We start from the raw sequence: 17452 nt of genomic DNA, 5'->3' as shown, positions 1-17452 counted from the left end.
TTATTACAATCAGTTGCCAAGCCCACACAATTTTCTTACGTTTTTGAAAAATAATGGCCTTTGTTTTAAGATTAAATAACAACAGCAGCTGATTAGTGTAAAAGGAAGATTTGTGGTTTAATTCAAAATAGCTATTATGCTAATAAATATTTATGTATACATACACCACATAAAGTAATCTAGTAGCAATTCCTATAATTATCAGTGTAAGTAGATTAGCATTTGTCACAAATATTTGTTAGTATACTTCACAAAAGTATTCTGCTATGACCGTTTCTGCTTGTTATGGTACAATCTGACTTCTTCCACATCCCTGAAGAACACACCGAGAGAATGAATTACTGAATGAACAGTTCAGTTTATCAGCAAAAGTAAGATTCTCTGTAGAGTGGCGTCAACCAAAATGTGTGGTACCATTTGCCAGATTTGACTCATGATGTAAGTGTGTTTTGTTATGTGACAGCACTGTTGTGTGGCATATCAAAAATGGATTGTGTTTGAAAAGAGTGTTTTGTATTAAAGAAATGGGTGTTTGGAGATTTGTTACTGAGTTACCGTAGTGTCAATAGTTATTCGCTACGGATTTGTTTTGTATTTGTTATTAGTTATGGTGCGATGAAGAAATTTGCTAGTAGGTTGTTGCTTACATAATGGGTGACAGTATTGTGACAACAATAAAGTTCCTCCAGTTGTATGGTCTGCTGGCCAAGAATGTCAAGTGCCATGTTTGCAGGGAATTCAGAAAGTTAAAGAACGTTGCTGTGTCTCAGTCAAGGGATGAATATGTATCATTGTCACCGTGACAGTGTTTGGCAATCGTTTCAGTGGGGTGGGGGACGGAGGTTTGGCTCAAGAATTCAATATATACCATCAAAAAATAGTTACTTACCAAAGTCAGTGATATCTCTCTCTCTCTCTCTCTCTCACACACACACACACACACACACACACACAGGGAGTAACTATTTTTTTATGGTTCTGTGGAAGTGTAGCAGTGCAACACTGCAGAAGCCATGGGAAATCAGTGAGTGCAGGATGTCAGCATGCTGGTTACAGCAACAAGGCTGTTTACGCATTGTGAGACAGACCAGGCCCACCACCCCAAACCTGCCAGCACAGCAGTAAGACAGGAGTCTTACAGGATGGGCCAAGTGATTTCTTCACCAATTGGCTGTAGAAATGCTGTCAGGAAAATGAGTGGAAGCAGTGCATCAGCCAACAAATGAGCCACTACCCTGTATATACAAACGTCAATTTTTAGTAGAGATATTCAAAGCCTAGCAGACCCAAAACGAGGAGGGGGCTACAACAGGCACTGCCTCACTGTGGGGCAGCAAGCAGCATCTATGATCCTGGACAGCAGCCACTGCCACACCAACTTCTGGCACCACGCGTCCTTCCAGGACTTGGTGCCCTTTCAGCGATAGACCCCTTCCAGGCTCACTCCAGCAGCAGCTCGACACCTGCCCAGAGAGCAGCAAGTCATGAGCAGGGTGATACAGCCTCTCTCCCTTCTAAGCTGGTACAGGCACCATGGCATCTGCGCTGCCACTTGTATAGACAGAACTTCCCACCATAAGGCTGGCATCTTCTGCAAGTGTTCCAGTTGTCTCCTGCACTACAGGCACCACCTGCATGCAGACCAACACGCCTAACAATTGCATGCTGCTAGCTGGTCACGGGCTTCAGCATTCCAGGGGTCAGACATCAGGACCTGCCAGCTGGTCTCCAGCTTCCTCACGCTGTGAAGCGGCATGGCTTTCACATTATCGCATTGCAGTATAGCTGCATGGATTCTAGTAGAGTGATTCACTTGTTAACTTAGTTTCCCTCAGTTCCCATTGGCCAGCATTCTTGCCATCACCGTCACCACTCAGTCCTGCACAGAAGTGGCCTGTAACCCCTTTTGTAGACTTCATTTGTAAGAGGAATGGTATGTATGTTTAATCTATGAACATGACTGCGTTTTGACTGTATATGGAAACTGATGTTAACGGAATTTTTTATGGATCTGTGATTTTGCTTTTCATTACAGTTAGTGATTAATTTAGATTGTAAGGTATCACAGAGTTTATTCTGGCTCTTTCCGTCAAGTTAGGTTTTCAATAAGAGTAAGTCAGAAAGTTATTATTATTATTATTTGTATAACGGGCTTTATTCTAGCAGTATAGGTCAAATGAACTTTCTTATATCACTATTTGCAGCAAACTGTAGTTTTGTGGTATTGAGAACTTTGTCTGAGCTAGTTTTGCCAAGTTTTTGGAAGAAGTTGTAGTTTTATGGTGCAGTGGAATTCATTTGAGCTATAGAGGGTGTCACAGGAGGTGTGGTCAAATATTCAGGGATGACAGGTGTGATCATTTGAATAAAAGAACTCTTAAAATAAATTTTTTTCAGGCTTTGTACACATGGTTATGTTCTAATTCATTGAACTGATGCTTTCAATATAACTGTTCTACTTTGACAACCATCACTATTAGTACTAAACAAATGCTGTGCTGGTAGGCTGATCTGATGCGTATCCCAAGGTCTATGTTAGGACGGAAGTTGGCTGCTGTTAGTTGGCGAAGCCAATGAATGTGTGACTACAGTATTCTTTTACGTTTACATGTCGCGTTATGCGTTATGTTGCTGAAGAACAGTACTGTTATCGTAATGTGGTCTGATATTCTCAATTTGAAGGCAGCATTACGAAGTACATACCCGTTCGAAACCCCCATATTCTCCATGAGGTCCAGGTAGCTTAATAGTTACTACAAACGTAACTACATAACAGCACAGTCGCCATATGACTGATAGCGTCACTGTTCGTACAAGTCGGATTGTATCGTATTCTACACCATAACTGCTTCGAATCTGATGGGGCGGGTTGCTACAACACAAAGTTGTTTCAATAAAGAGGCGCATTAAGTGTATTTCACTTGTGTAAGTGGTTCGGTTTACCTACGATCTCTGGTGTAAAAATGTGCGTGAATGCGATGCCGGCAGATCTCATTATTTTAATAAAAAAAACCCCATGTTAACGTGGGAAATGTAAATTGCTATATCATGCAAGTTTAACACAAAGCGTGGCATGAGTCAACAAAATAAATGGGGCAGGAAGTGTGTGTGTGTGTGTGTGTGTGTGTGTGTGTGTGTGTGTGTGAGGGGAGGGGGGGGGGGGGGGCGTTGTCAGCACACTGGCTCAATGCGAACAAAAATAACCTATCTGGTCCCTACATGCGAAATTAAATGAAACAATATCAGTTGCATGACGAATACATACATCGCACAGAACTGTTGACAAAAAAAGTACACTGAGGGGTATACTCACGATCAATATTTGCATATTCCCAAGAAGCATGGCAACAGTCAACTAAATTGCACACTTCAGCTCTCGACGCCGCATATATCTTCGTGATGTACTCTGTTATTGTAGCAGCTGTGAATTCCGTGAACAGCAAAATGCTGAACACTACGGAGAAAACTGAACGACCGTACATCATAATTCCGAATACCTAACGTAAGAGCTTGTGTGTGCGTCCTCATCTTCAAAAATTATTTGTCTCTTTAACACAACACATGCTATAAACGTATGTAATGAATCTCTCACACACAACACTACCACGCCCAGTAATCAGCAACATCTATCAACATCAGCGCCGATAACATTCGTTTAGTGTTTACGTAAACATATGATCTTCACATTTAAGTCGAACCGCCAGCACCTCCGTTCTTCCACAGATTACATATGACGTAGTGGTGGGCAGGAAATCGCGTATCTGTTAGAAATCGCAGTGACTGAGAAGTCACAGATATCACAGTAGCAACTTTACAGAATCTAACTGCGATTTCAGTCACAGTTAGCAGTCGCAAGTAATATTTCACATTCAAAGACGTGAGCCATCTATTGGTCGAATTTAGCACTGCTTTCTGCGATTTCAGTGACAAGTCGCAACTAGGAGTCGCAAGTAGCAACTAAAAAGCGCTGTTAACAGTGGCATCTGTTGGCCGAAGTTCGTACTACGTCCATCTCTGCGGTACGCTATGAAGTCTAACTGCGATTTCCGTGACAAGTCGCAACTAAGAGTCGCAAGTAGCAACTAAAAAGCGCGGTTAACAGTGGCATCTGTTGGCCAAAGTTCGTACTACGCCCATCTCTGCGGTACGCTATAGAGTCTAACTGCGATTTCCGTGACAAGTCGCAACTAAGAGTCGCAAGTAGCCACTAAAAAGCGCAGTTAGCACTGCCATCTGTTGAGCAAAGTTCATACTACGCTACTCGCTACCGAGTCAAACTGCGATTTCTGTGACAAATCGCAACTAAGAGTCGCAAGTAGCAACTAAAAAGCGCAGTTAACACACTTTTCCTAGTGTCATCTGTTGACCGACGTACGTACTTCGTTATGAGAGCCTTGTGCCTCACGAGATCGATGTGCTGTGTGTGCATATGAAGGGCTTATTTCAATAGTGGTACAAGTCCATTTTTGTTAATTTTGAGATATAGAGTCGTAAAGTTAAATGAGTGCTGAAAAATCTGCAGTTGAGATACCAGAAATATTCAAGCATATGGCTTCTTGCTAGAGATGAACCTTTATTTATGTTTGTTTGGATCACTAATTTCAGAAGCATTATAGACAGAAAAGTGTAGGTAATGGACTTGTACCACTATTGAAATAAGCCCTTCATATTATATGACGACATGCACATTCAGCATCAGTTATGGTTGGTCAAATACTGCTGTGACTCTGAATGTATTATATTAATAAGAAGCAACATTGCCTTTTTCTCCTGAAAATATCAAGTAACGTAACAAATGTGTTTGATTCTGCTTCCAATATGACAGTTTTGGTTAATACTCCACATGCCTACAGGACTTTGCAATGTTAACACAGCAGAACTCAGACATCTGTATAAGAGTAGAGAAATGAAAACAGTCATATGAATGCCTCACTTTTGTTCCGACACAGTTCAAGACTCGGGAGAAAAGTTTTACACCTGGTGTTCTACATGGCAACTTCACACACAAGAACTTTTTGCCGACACTACTACCACCTACATAAGTAAGCTTTTCCTGTGTCACTTTCAAGTAATGCACTTAAGCTATTCCTGATTTAACTGGAAGATCTGTACTTCCCACTTTCATATCAACAGCCTCAAAATGCATATTGTAGTCTTCGGGATATGTTACAGGTCAGTGTCACACCAAGATTGTGGAGAAAGGGGGGGGGGGCGGCACGTCGGTATCCAACAAGTGTTTACCAATAAATAAGTGGCGGAAAATTACGGGTATAGGACGGCTTAACATGTGGAAAATGAGATTTTTATTATTCACTCAATGTATTTAACATTTATTATTCCTTTAAAATAGCACAACAACTTCAATAAAACACTTTAATCAGTCACACACTTATTTCATAATTATTTCACTTTTAAACTGCAAATCCTCTAAGAGCTGTCTTGAATCTTCACGAGTCTCTCTCAACAGCCTTGATGTGGATAGATATGTACAGCAACCAGTAATCAGTCAGAACTGCGGATTATTAAACAATTTTTGCTGTCACTAATTACTAGCAATATAATTGACAGAGTAGATTGCTAATATTTGCTATATCACATTTGCTAATATTTGCTATATCACATTCGCAAGAACGATCTCACTGAAGTAATTAAGTCCATCAAAACGCTTAGAAACTAACCTCTCGTCTGACGAAAACGGTCTAAAGACTGGCAATTTCTTCAGATCTGTTGACAATGATATTTTGAATTATCACTTTACTGAGTGATTGAAATGTAGTTCAGGTACCTATGAACATAACAATATGTTAGAATTCATTTTCTAAACACGAACTATTACGGTACTGTGCGGCTACTTACATATTAATTACACTATTAATATTTTCACAGTTGTTTCTTTAATACAAAATTAAAGCCAACGGAAGAATAAACGTAAAACATACTTACCAACGACAGGTTTGTTGAGATGCAATTTTCTGTGTGGACAGATGTAACTTTTTCATACGGTGGTACGTCGCAGAAATCGCAGGAGTCACAGAAATCGCAGAAGTCACAGAAATCGCAGAAGTCACAGAAATCGCGGAAGTAGCAGAAATAGCAGTGGCGGAGGGATACGCGACTTAGGTTCCTTAACTGCGACTCTTAACTGCGACAAATCACAGTTAAGAATAACAGATACTGAAAAGTAGCATTCACAGAAATCACTGATATCGGAAAATCGCAGTTTAGCCCATCACTAATATGACGTGACCCGTGGTAGGATCCACAGAGCGACCAGACTGAATAAAGTCCTACGAAGCTGACTGGCTGGAAAACTTCGCGTCACCAGTTGGAGCTGCGGCAGTTGAGGCGGCTATGATCCCACATGTACCACCCAGTCAACGAGTAAGACGTCCTCCCGCGTCTGCATCTACACTCTGCAAACCACCGCGAGGTGCATGGCAGAAGGTACGTCCCATGGTACCAGTTATTAGAGATCTTCCTGTTCTGTTCACGAATCGAGCGCAGGAAGAATGATTGTTTGAATGCCTCTGTGTGTGAAATATTATTCTAATATTATCCTCATGATCCATATGTGAGCGATACGTAAGGGATTGTAGTATATTCCTAGAGTAATCACTTAAAGGGGCTCCAGGAAGGTTCAAACAATGAAATGTTCAACTTATACTTTTTTTGGATTTTAAAAATCTACAGACTTCCCCCTTTCAACTGATATATATTTTACTCCGTTCAGAAGACAACCACTATTTTAAAATATTTTTGAAATACGTTCTGCATGGGTGTACCCACTGTGGCCAAAATGAAGACGTTATTAGGGTTTCCGGTGTAATTACAAACGACAGCATGAAGCTGAAGAATGCAAGAGCAGAGAAGGCTGTGAGATGACGTTAGCCAATAGCTCGCTGACTTGGCCCGCACCACGACAGGAGCGGCCTCTATACGAAAAGAATATAAGTGCCATTCCCGCCAGCCTTGGCGGACAGTAGAAGACAGACACTAGTAGACCCAGACTTGTGATCCATATCCATTACTTGCATGGAGATTGTAAACAGCGAAAGACATTGATTGTTTGCATGTCGCCAATCGCTTGCAACATGTTCTTGTAAACCAAAGTCAAGTATTTTCAGTCTACTTTAATGTAATAAACACCATTAATATGATTTGCTTGAATTGTTGTATAGCTGTCCGAGAAAGCAGCATCCTTTAGGCACCCTATAAGAGATGAGTGGGTGGGACCCCACAATTAGGATCAGGCAAGGATGACTAAGGATGCCAGAAACTGGGCGTTTACAACATCCCTTGCCAGTGCAGAAAAATATATGTAGGCCGGACCATCAGGATGGTACAGGAGACATGCAGTGGTCATAACCGCCGCACAGACAATGCACAGCCGACCAAGTCCATCATGGCAGAGCACTGCATCTCACATGGACATTCGTGAACTATGACGGCACAAAAATGTTACAGCTGTCAAACACCTTCTGGAACTGTATCCTCAAAGAGGCAGTGGAGATCAGGCTGCATGACGAACTAATAAATAATGACAGCAGTTTTCAGTTAAGCAAGGCCTGGGATCCAGCCTTGAACATGATTAAAACACAACAACAGTCTACATGAAAATCGGCTCCTGTCAGGACACCTGAAGAAGAATATGCATTGTCACCACAACGGCAGTGTTCTGCACGCAGCCATGGCCACTAAAGAACTGTGGTCCACGATCTGTCATGGGGCGCTGTGCTTCCCCCACCACCTGGCGCCAAGCTACCCCCACCAGACTATGGACCATGCGGAAGTGCCAAGACAGAGGCTGCGGGAGGGGAGTAAACTTCATATAAAGCCATAATCCATCAGAGGTCAATCAGATCGATCAAACAGATCATTGTTGTGTTCACATGAAGGTGAAGTCTATGCACTCTGCTCCGCTGTCATCCCCATTGGAGCTGTGTAGGTAGCTCCAAAACTACCGCTAGAGTGTGTGTGTTGCCACACTATTGCTTCAGCTGCTGCCCCTGTAGTTCCTGCCCATCTGCCTTTGTGAGCTGTGGCTGCTTCTGCCGCTACCGCTGCCAGTCTCAGTGTCGCTGCATGAGGGTGCAAGTTGGCACATCGCGACAGCCATGCAGCCATTGCTGTAAACTCTAAAAAGCAGCCCTGCCTACAAGTTCCAGCAAGCATAACTGCTGAAATTAGGGCGAACATAGAAGTGGGTGACATCTCTAGACAGCCATATTCAGGGACTGATAGGTAAGGAATCTAGCGAGTCAGGGCCCTGACTGTGGTCGGACAAGCCTGGATTCATCGAGGCAAAGGCACAGAGTAGGGTACCAGCCTATTCTCCGCAGTCAGGTGGAGATAGGTAGACAACTTCATCCACCACTCAAACACATGTCCCTACACTGAAGACATGTTGTCCAAGACCAAAAGGCATTCCAAACCCAATGGCCCTAAAACTCGGGCACTTACAATCCAAGCTGAAAACATCAGCAATCCCAACGTCCCCACTAATGAAAGGGATGAAGTCGACGACATAGCTCCACCCATTCTCTCCACCACACATGGCGTAAGAAAAGCGTCATATGCCGAAGTCGCCAGCAGCAACTCCATCCATCCATCCGAAGAAGGAACCCTACCGATCTCCCACAACTGGAAATACCAAAACAGACCACCAACTCCAACCAAAACAAAGACAATCCCAAACCAAAACTCTAACCAGGAATGCACGAGTGTAGTGCTACACAACCTCCCAAAAGGTATCTCCAGAACCAAGGTAGCATCTGAGCTAAAAAGGACGGCTCTCGGTGGAGAAATAACCGATGTCATCACGACGCGAAAGGGTGATGCTATTATAAAAAACGCTCACAGTGACCTCAAGCAATACCTACAGCGGAAATTCCTCAAAAATAGTTTTCCAGGGGCGCACATAAGGCTGCTACCACCACGAAGTTCTAACCAGGCTAGGCTACCCAGGGAAACAAGCTCTCCAATCCTAACTGTCGTCATCAAAAACGTCGATGGCGAAGTTTCGGGCGCCGAAGTTACGGAAGAATGGAAACTCCAAGGCTACTCCGTTATCAAAGCGACCAGAGTCATTGGCTGAAGCGATAACAAGCCAAAAAGTATGATACTAGTATTTATACACGATCAATACACGCATGACGATCTGATCCTCCACCACTTCAGGTTTAACTACTGTAGTGTTGCGGAATAGTAAAGAGTTGGAAACGTGGAATATTGTCAAAGTTTCGTTGTCTATGCCAAGAGCCAGAGGCAGTAGGTTAGCCAAGAGGTAAGAGCATTGCACATGTATGGAACGTGTCGTCACGCAGGGGCAATGGCCTGGTTACACACAACAGGCGAGAGAGAATTGCTTAGCACACGGGTTTGTGTTAGATGAAGACTGTCATAGAGTGCAAGACAGAGGTATAGCATCAGCTGTACTGCATTTCACAACTTCGCATAAGTCTGCCGTAACAACACGTAACTCAGTCGCAAGAACACCTAAGGGGCGAGTACGACAGATAAATCAGCAGTATAAGTGGAACGAGTGCGTTCATTACAAACGAGCATGACGTCAGGACATCGCTCGTGCTTCCTTTAAATACACCAGCTTTGATAGCAACAAGGCTCGCACTCGCAGTTAGCCTTGCAGTTAGATGTGTACTGGGTCGCTGCGAAGCGCTCAGCTCGGTGATCGACATGTTAATCTTTACAAAGGAGATGTTGCAGTAAGGGCGGCCCATTCAGCAGCAGACGTGACGGGACTGTACCATCTCTGGTCCTCTCTGCTGCCGCTGTCAATCATTGACTCAGGATTAGCAGACATCGCGGCAGACTCGCTCGTCGCCAATGCTGACTATATCAGCGACCAGTAGTCGAGATTGTGCGGGGCCTAGGCCCTGTGCATCTGCCGTCACAACAGGGTGACCCGACGATGCTGGGGGACTGCAGCCCGTTCCGCCCGTCCACAGCGGGCGAGCCATCAGGAAGAGTAGGGAAGAAGACAGGGTGGGATAGAGTACACTCTGCACTACGAGAACACCTCTCGTGCCCAACCCGAGGCCACCTGCTGTCCGCCGTAGAGCCGGCCGGCCAGCCAGATGCCACCAGCCACGCGCGGCTGAAGTACGAAGTAAGGACATTCCTCCGATACGTCACAGCACGCGGCGCTGCGCTAGCAAGACATGCGGCCCGGAGCTTGTGACTTCACTGCGAGTCAGCGAGGCCTCGGGGAAGGTCGTTGATATCACCAAGCCATATTGTACTCGGCAGGAATAAAGATGTTATGAATTAATAATGTTTCTTTGGCGTCTCTGATGCGCCAACAGTCATTTCCTAGCATCCTGACAACTGGAGAGGTCACCATTCGGCCGTCCAGTCCGCTGTAGGCGACCGGGACCACCTACAGATTTGGTGTCAGAAGTGGTCGCGCCCACTGCCTACAGATTTGGTGTCAGAAGTCCTCGCGCCCACCGCCTACAGATTTGGTGTAGTGGTAAGTGCACGAGGCGATTTTTGTTAATAACTATGGATGCACGTTCTTTGTTGGGAGTGCACTTTGTGAGACCTGCGGAAACAGCAGATTTATCTGGGTTTAAGGGAAACAGTTGGGAAACGTACTTGGTACCAGTCAGATGTACTGTGTGTAATTAAACGGGGCATGGGGAGCCATGCACGAAGTTTGTACCAGTAGAATGTTCAATTTGTAGACGGTTTGGTCACGCAGCGCACAGTTGTAGAGAGTGTCGCTGGGCAATAACAAGGCGGAAGAATTAATTTTGTTTAGTTGTGCATTGTGAGTCTTGTTTGTCTTCTTGTGTGTAGCGCTCAACTGTGACAAAGGAGTTGAATAGATAGTGTAGTTATTGTTCTGAGGAGTAAATTCAGTATAGAGTAAGTTGTTGGTAATTTGCCCAAATCATGCCGGAAACAAGATCCATTAGTACTGAAGTGAGTGCAGCTGCTCTGACGGAGCAAGTCTTAAAATTGTTAGAAGAGAATGCGCAGCATAAGTTACGTCATGTAGAATTAATGACGCAAATGGAGACCTTGCGTTCGGCGCAAGAGTCGCAAACGGGTTCAAGTGAGTGCAAGTCAGTAACAATGTCCAACCTTGCAATATATCCTTCAGTAGCTAACTTGATCACGCCTTCCTAGGGTAAAACAACAGAGGATGTCACAGCATTCATTAACGATGTTTTGGCCACAGCTGCAATGAGCAATTGGTTGGACGTAACTACGTTACGTATGGCAAATTTGCGACTTGCAGGGGAAGCCAAGACATTCGTGATGTACCATGAGACGCTTAGTAAGGCGAACACGTTTGAAGAATTGGCAAATGGGTTACGACAAAGATATGGTAAGCAGAATAGTGCAGGATTTTTTAGGGAGAAGTTAGCTAATTTGACACAGAAGGTCAATGAGACAGTGGAGTCTTTTTCAGATAGGATACGGAAAATTAATTCGCAGACTTATGAATTATCAGGTAATCCTGATGCGAATCGTGTGTTACTACGAGAGGCAGAAAACAGAGCCCTCGATGTATTCCTCAGGGGAATTCCTGCAGAATTTTCTCGTAGGGTTAGGATGGAGAATCCTGGGGATTTAACTGCAGCACTGCGTATTGCAACGCATCAGCAGGAGATGGACATTGCAACAAGGGTTCGCAATGATAAACGCATCTTTGCGTCGGAGAGGAATTGTTACCGTTGTGGGAGGAAAGGTCACGTGGAGTCTCAATGCAGACAGCCGCAGTGCTATGCTTGTAAACGCTACGGTCACAAGGCGAATGAGTGTCGTAGTAAGCAAAATGGTAACGGGAATAAACAGGAGAAGGCGTAAAACGGGAACGGGAGTGTTTCGTCCATCGGAAGACATTCCCGGTATACAGAAGTTTGGTGAAAACTAGTACTGAGACGGATTGTTGCTTGATGGGTGTTGTAAGGAATAACAGATGTAAGTTTTTGATTGATACAGGGCCACATGTATCTGTTGCTAGTCTAGACCTCGTGGGTAGGAGAAGACTAGGTATAGATTACGTGGAGTAGGGAATAATGACTTACAATCATTGGGTACAACACAGCTCGTTTTTAAGATTGGAACTGTAGAGTTCGGAGAGCAAATGGAAGTGTTGCCAACTGTGGGACAAGGGCATTCTGTGATTCTCGGACTGGATTTCCTCGATAAACACCATGCCAAAATTAATCTTTCACGTCGTACAGTTGAACTTAGTGGAAACTTGTTTTCAGTGGGTACAACAGCTGTAAATATTTCTACGTCGCGAGGTGCATCTGTTGCTAAGATGTCACCAATTGAACCACGTACAAGGGCATTAAAGATGATTACGCATGTCAAAGTGCCCGGAGCTGGTGTCATCGCTGCGAGTCAGCGAGGACTCGGGGAAGGTCGTTGATATCACCAAGCCACGTTGTACTCGGCAGGAATAAGGATGTTATGAATTAATAATGTTTCTTTGACGTCTCTGACGCGCCCACAGTCATTTCCTAGCATCCTGACAACTGGAGAGGTCACCGCTCGGCCATCCAGTCCACCGTAGGCGACGGGGACCACTGGGGCATCTACACTACTATGTACACACAGAGTAGCCCAACCCACCCAGTGCAATCGTTGCTAAGAGTTTGACCACTCCACAGACGCCTGCAACAACCAACTAAAATGCAGCAAATGTGCCAGACGCCAAAGAATGCCAAGCTGAGGAAGAAAAGTGCGCGAACTGCGGGGGTAAACACCTATCAGTATCCCACGCATGCCCCCAATGGCCAAAGCAGCTGCTATCACTACAAACCACAGAACTAATCAAATGTGTTGATACCCCCAAGGCAGAGGCACTAAAGTTGAAATTCCCAGAAACCTCAACTGAAGAACTTATTCACGTGGAGGACATGGTGCGAGCAATCACAACTGCTCTCCACAACATCCTTCCAGACAGACAGGAGCTAATCACAAAAGCCATGACCTCAGTTCCCGAGCAATTCTTCGGAAGGAAAATGGTTGTCAGTGTCCCAAACAACAAATGCCACATACTACTCGCCAAAATCAAACCAAGAGTAACACCCACAGTCGCCTCCCCCTCCAGCCTAGGAACTGTGCAACAAGATGGTGACTAGCGTCAGGTAGTCACCAGTCACTGTTGCACTCGTAAACGCTTGCAGGTTCAACAGGAAACAGCCTCTGATACAGGGCCTGGTGGACGAAGAATGGGTCGACATCTTAGGAATCACAGAGGTCAGAGCAGGCCAGCATATCCAACAACTAAAAAATATGATATGCCACAGATCGCAGCAGACTAGTTCGATCCTTGGAGGAGCCGCAATCTTTCACCACAAGGATATTCCAGCAGTATGTCTTGATCTCCCAAGAGCACTTCAACCATCTTCACGTCGTGGCCATAAGGATAGACACGCGAAAACTCGGCACAGTAACTGTAGCGACTTTTTATTCACCCTCCAACGACCCTCTCCCCACAGAACTCATAAGCTGTATAGTATTCTATGGCAAATGCATCATAATGGGCGACTTCAACGCCAGAGGCCAAGTCTTAGGCGACAATCACAACAGCAAAAGGCAGGACTCTGGAAGAACTCACTGATGAATCGCCATTAGTGTGGCTGCATAATGACTCCCCTGTCTACATCAGTCATGTAGACTCCTCCATGCCAGGCAACATCTTTTGCAATGACATCCTGGGGAATTACTGTACTGCCTGCAGAGTTGGCCCAAGCATATTCCCCTTCTATTCGACACCACGGCTCTCGGCTCCAAAAAGTTCAAATTTGACGTCCCAAAAACTATCAAAATGTATAAGAAAACAAAGTGGGAAAAATTCGTCAACAGTCTAGAGGGAAAATTCCCCACCACGAACAATAGCTCGGTGGATGACTTACACAACTTTAATGACCAAATAGTTTCAGCATATGAGCTGGATATCGAGGAAGCTGTCCCCACCAATACAATCAGGAACAAAACAGAGGCAATGCCGCAAAACATCTTATCCACTATAAAACTAAAGAGACAACTGCTGAGGCAATTTAAAAGGTCAGGCGACCCTACCTTAAAGACTGAGTGGAATAGGCTCAACTCTTCTGTTGAAGAAAACCTGAAATGCTGGAGGGGGATTGCTGGCAAAGGGAATGTGACAAACTAAACCACAGAGAGCCAGAAAAATTTTGGAGCACATTCAGACAAATAACGGGAGTTCCTGGCAGCAACCTCCCAGCGCAACTCTCGTCGCCCCACAAGGCCTTGCAGCCAATGCCCACTAAAAGGCGTAAGTGTTCAGTGAGATCCTAAAGGAGGTCCATATCCACACCACTGATCCTCTATTCAATGGCGCGTTCGCTATAAAAATCTAAGAAGATCTTGAGAACGTAGCACCTGGCAGGGACAAAATCACCAGGAAACGGTTACAGCTACTCCGCCCCACATCCCTCTTCCAACCTTAAGCCGCCTCTTCAACACAGTGCTTAAACTAGGAATAGAAACCAAAACTTATTATGATTCACAAACCTGGCAAGCCACTGAATCAACCCTCTCCTACTGCCAAATTTCGCTCCTCCCAGCAATAAGCAAGACATTCGAAATAATCATAAACAACAGAATCCACAAATTTATCAACAAATTTAAAATTCTTTCACCTGGTCAAGCCGGATTCTGACAAGAACACTCGCCGGCTTAAGTGGCCGTGCGGTTCTAGGCGCTACAGTCTGTAACCACGAGACCGGTACGGTCGCAGGTTCGAATCCTGCCTCAGGCATGGATGTGTGATATGTCCTTAGGTTAGTTAGGTTTAACTAGTTCTAAGTTCTAGGTGACTAATGACCTCAGAAGTTGAGTCCCATAGTGCTCAGAGCCATTTGAACCTTTTTGAACAAGAACACTCGACAATGGACCCTATCATTAGACTAATCAGCCTAAACAGCATATTGCATACTGGCACTATTCCTAAACATCGAACGAGCATTTGACAAGGTGTGGCACTGCGGACTGGCATTCAAAATGGCCATGCAAAATTTCCCTCCACACTTTATACACCTCACAAACTCTATAATAACCAACAGAACAGTGGCGGTATCCTGCTGTCCCACAGCAGGAGTAGCGCAGGGAGCAGTTCTCTCACCCATGCTTTACAGCCTGTACACGGCAGACATCCCATGTTCTAACAGGAGGAACGAACATTTCGCTCTCTAGGCAGATGACACTGCCTGCTGGTGTACAGCACATTCGGTAGAGGAACTGAAAAGCTAACGGCATCATACATCCCATAGCTAGAACAATGAATGGCCAAATGGCATATCAAACCCAATCCATCAAAAATCCAGCTGCTGCTATTCAGACATAGAAATTTAACACAATGTGCCAGGATAAAGCCAAATGACCTCTCCATAACTATGTGACAGAAGAATGTGAACCCTGTCCAGAGTCCCAAATATTTAGGGATGACCCTCGACTCAGCACTGACATGGAAACACCACGTAGACGAGATAATAAAGTCCAAACGAAGGATGAAACTAGTGAAACTAATCAGTACTAAACTCAGGGGTGCTAGTCCAGAAGCAGTGCTATACACTTATAGAACTTTCGTAAGACCAATTCCTGAGTATGTTGCCTGCTTATGTATAGCTTCCAAAGCACAATATGTCAGTATTGCTGCATTCAACTGCCAAAACTTAAGGCTAGAAGGAAAGCTACACTACACCATGGCAAACAAACTAGCCTATGAGGACACCAATACTGACCAATCCTGGATAAGATAACACCCGAAAGTGTCAAATATGGACTGAACAGGGGAGGTAGGGAAGGGATAATGAAAGACCTGATCTGTAGGCAATCTATGACTTTAAAATAACCAAATACAGATGCCCTTACCCCACAGACTTTATTGCACACTCACTTCAAAGGACGTTCCCCAACAATAAGGAGCTAATTTAAAAAGTTAGAAAGAGAAGAATTCAGTGAAATGAAGTGCTACACACAACTCCCATCCCCACAAAATAGTGAAGTGAAGTGCAATGACTCATCATAGCTGGCCTGACCAATCTTCCCACTTACAGAGCTTAGGAATAGAGTTAGCCAAGAAACCAAATCGTAATATGAATACATATTCAGCCAGTATAGCAAATCCCAATTGTACGAATAATCTAGAACCAAGAACCAAGCTCAATAAGTAACAGAATAAAGTCTACATACCACTAGAACAACCAACAGAACAGATCTCCAACTTTAGAAATTTGCATGAAATCTGACTGTCTATCGAAAAGACAGTAACAGCTACAAAACAAAAAGAGAAATTTGCCATGAACAGAAAATCCAGCGCCATCCTGACTGGGGTTTTGTTGATTTCCCCCAGTTGTAAGGTGAATACCAGAATGAGGAATTCCACCACACAGAATTATGCAAAGACTGCTAACAAAACGGCAAGAGGCAGAATAGCACTACCAACCCAAGTAGGTAGGACTCCCCCATGAAATAAATAAATGGTGCCCCAACTAAACCCAGACTGAGAAGGAGTTGAGTCCTAAACAGCCGCCACCATCTGTGAGGGTGTTGCAAAGAAAATAAATTAAATAAATAAATAAATAGAACTCCAGGAAATCCTGAAGATGGCAAGAAGTCAGCTTGCCAAAATGTCTTGTCTTTTGGACGACGACGCTCAGCTGAATATCTGAGCAATTTTCAAGATTTCCAAATGCCGGGAAAACCTCAGATCACACATAAGTGTTACAAAATAAGTGTTGTGGCTAACCTGTGATACTTTTAAATATATATCATTCACTCAATTGTCATATGTTTCATGTTTATTTACTCTTTTGTAATCCTGTAATTGTTCATAGTAAATTCTGTTCATTGAAGTCTCTGTTTTATTGAAGGAGAATCATAGGTAAACGTAAAGTGACTAGAAATCCTTTGAAGCTTCTAAGAAAAGGAGAAATTTTGGGAAGACAAAGGTAGGTGTTTTACCATAAACAATAAAATAATAACCAAGTGTATGAACTTAACCTTGCTGGTACACCTGCCCATTGCAATGAAAGTGAGAAAGAGAGTCTTTCGCTTTTTCAGTTGATGAAAGCTCCCATCATTACTTGTGTCCCAAAGGAGAAAACAGTTGGTGTGAGTACAACAAAGAATTGCTAATTGGTAAAGTGTACTCTCATAAGCATAGTCTGCCTGATGCGGTGATGGAGGTGATAGAACCTATTTTCAGAACCTGAACTGTTGGAAAAGTGTGTTTATGGAAAAAGCCGAAACCTCAATGAAAGTATAAATAGTGTTATACAGTCAAGAAACCCCGAGACTGTGTTTGCTGGAACTGAAATGCTTTACTTTGGTAGGCTTGATACTGTTGCTACTTTCAATGATGCAACCTTTCCATTATGTCTCAAAAAGACAGTTGTCATACCATTTTACAAAAAGGGTGACAATTCCTGTATCAATAATTATA

At 44.0% G+C, this 17452-nt stretch overlaps 1 protein-coding gene across 2 annotated transcripts in view; it reads right to left on the bottom strand.

Annotated features, from left to right (window-relative positions):
• LOC126458153 (torsin-1B-like) overlaps positions 1-3750 on the bottom strand; it is a 99257-nt gene extending 95507 nt beyond the window's left edge. The window contains exon 1 of one of the 2 annotated variants that reach the window (XM_050095014.1): positions 3314-3750. In XM_050095014.1, the coding sequence (XP_049950971.1) occupies positions 3314-3485 (172 nt within the window). In that variant the 5' untranslated portion in view covers positions 3486-3750. The remainder of the gene's footprint in view (positions 1-3313) is intronic. The other variant, XM_050095015.1, reaches the window with a different exon arrangement.
• Positions 3751-17452: the final 13702 nt, after the last annotated feature.

The sequence above is a fragment of the Schistocerca serialis genome, chromosome 2 (genome assembly GCF_023864345.2).
Source record: "Schistocerca serialis cubense isolate TAMUIC-IGC-003099 chromosome 2, iqSchSeri2.2, whole genome shotgun sequence".
Classification (NCBI taxonomy): domain Eukaryota; kingdom Metazoa; phylum Arthropoda; class Insecta; order Orthoptera; family Acrididae; genus Schistocerca; species Schistocerca serialis.
Note: the sequence above shows the minus strand (reverse complement) of the source record. Positions and strands in the feature narration are given on the sequence as shown.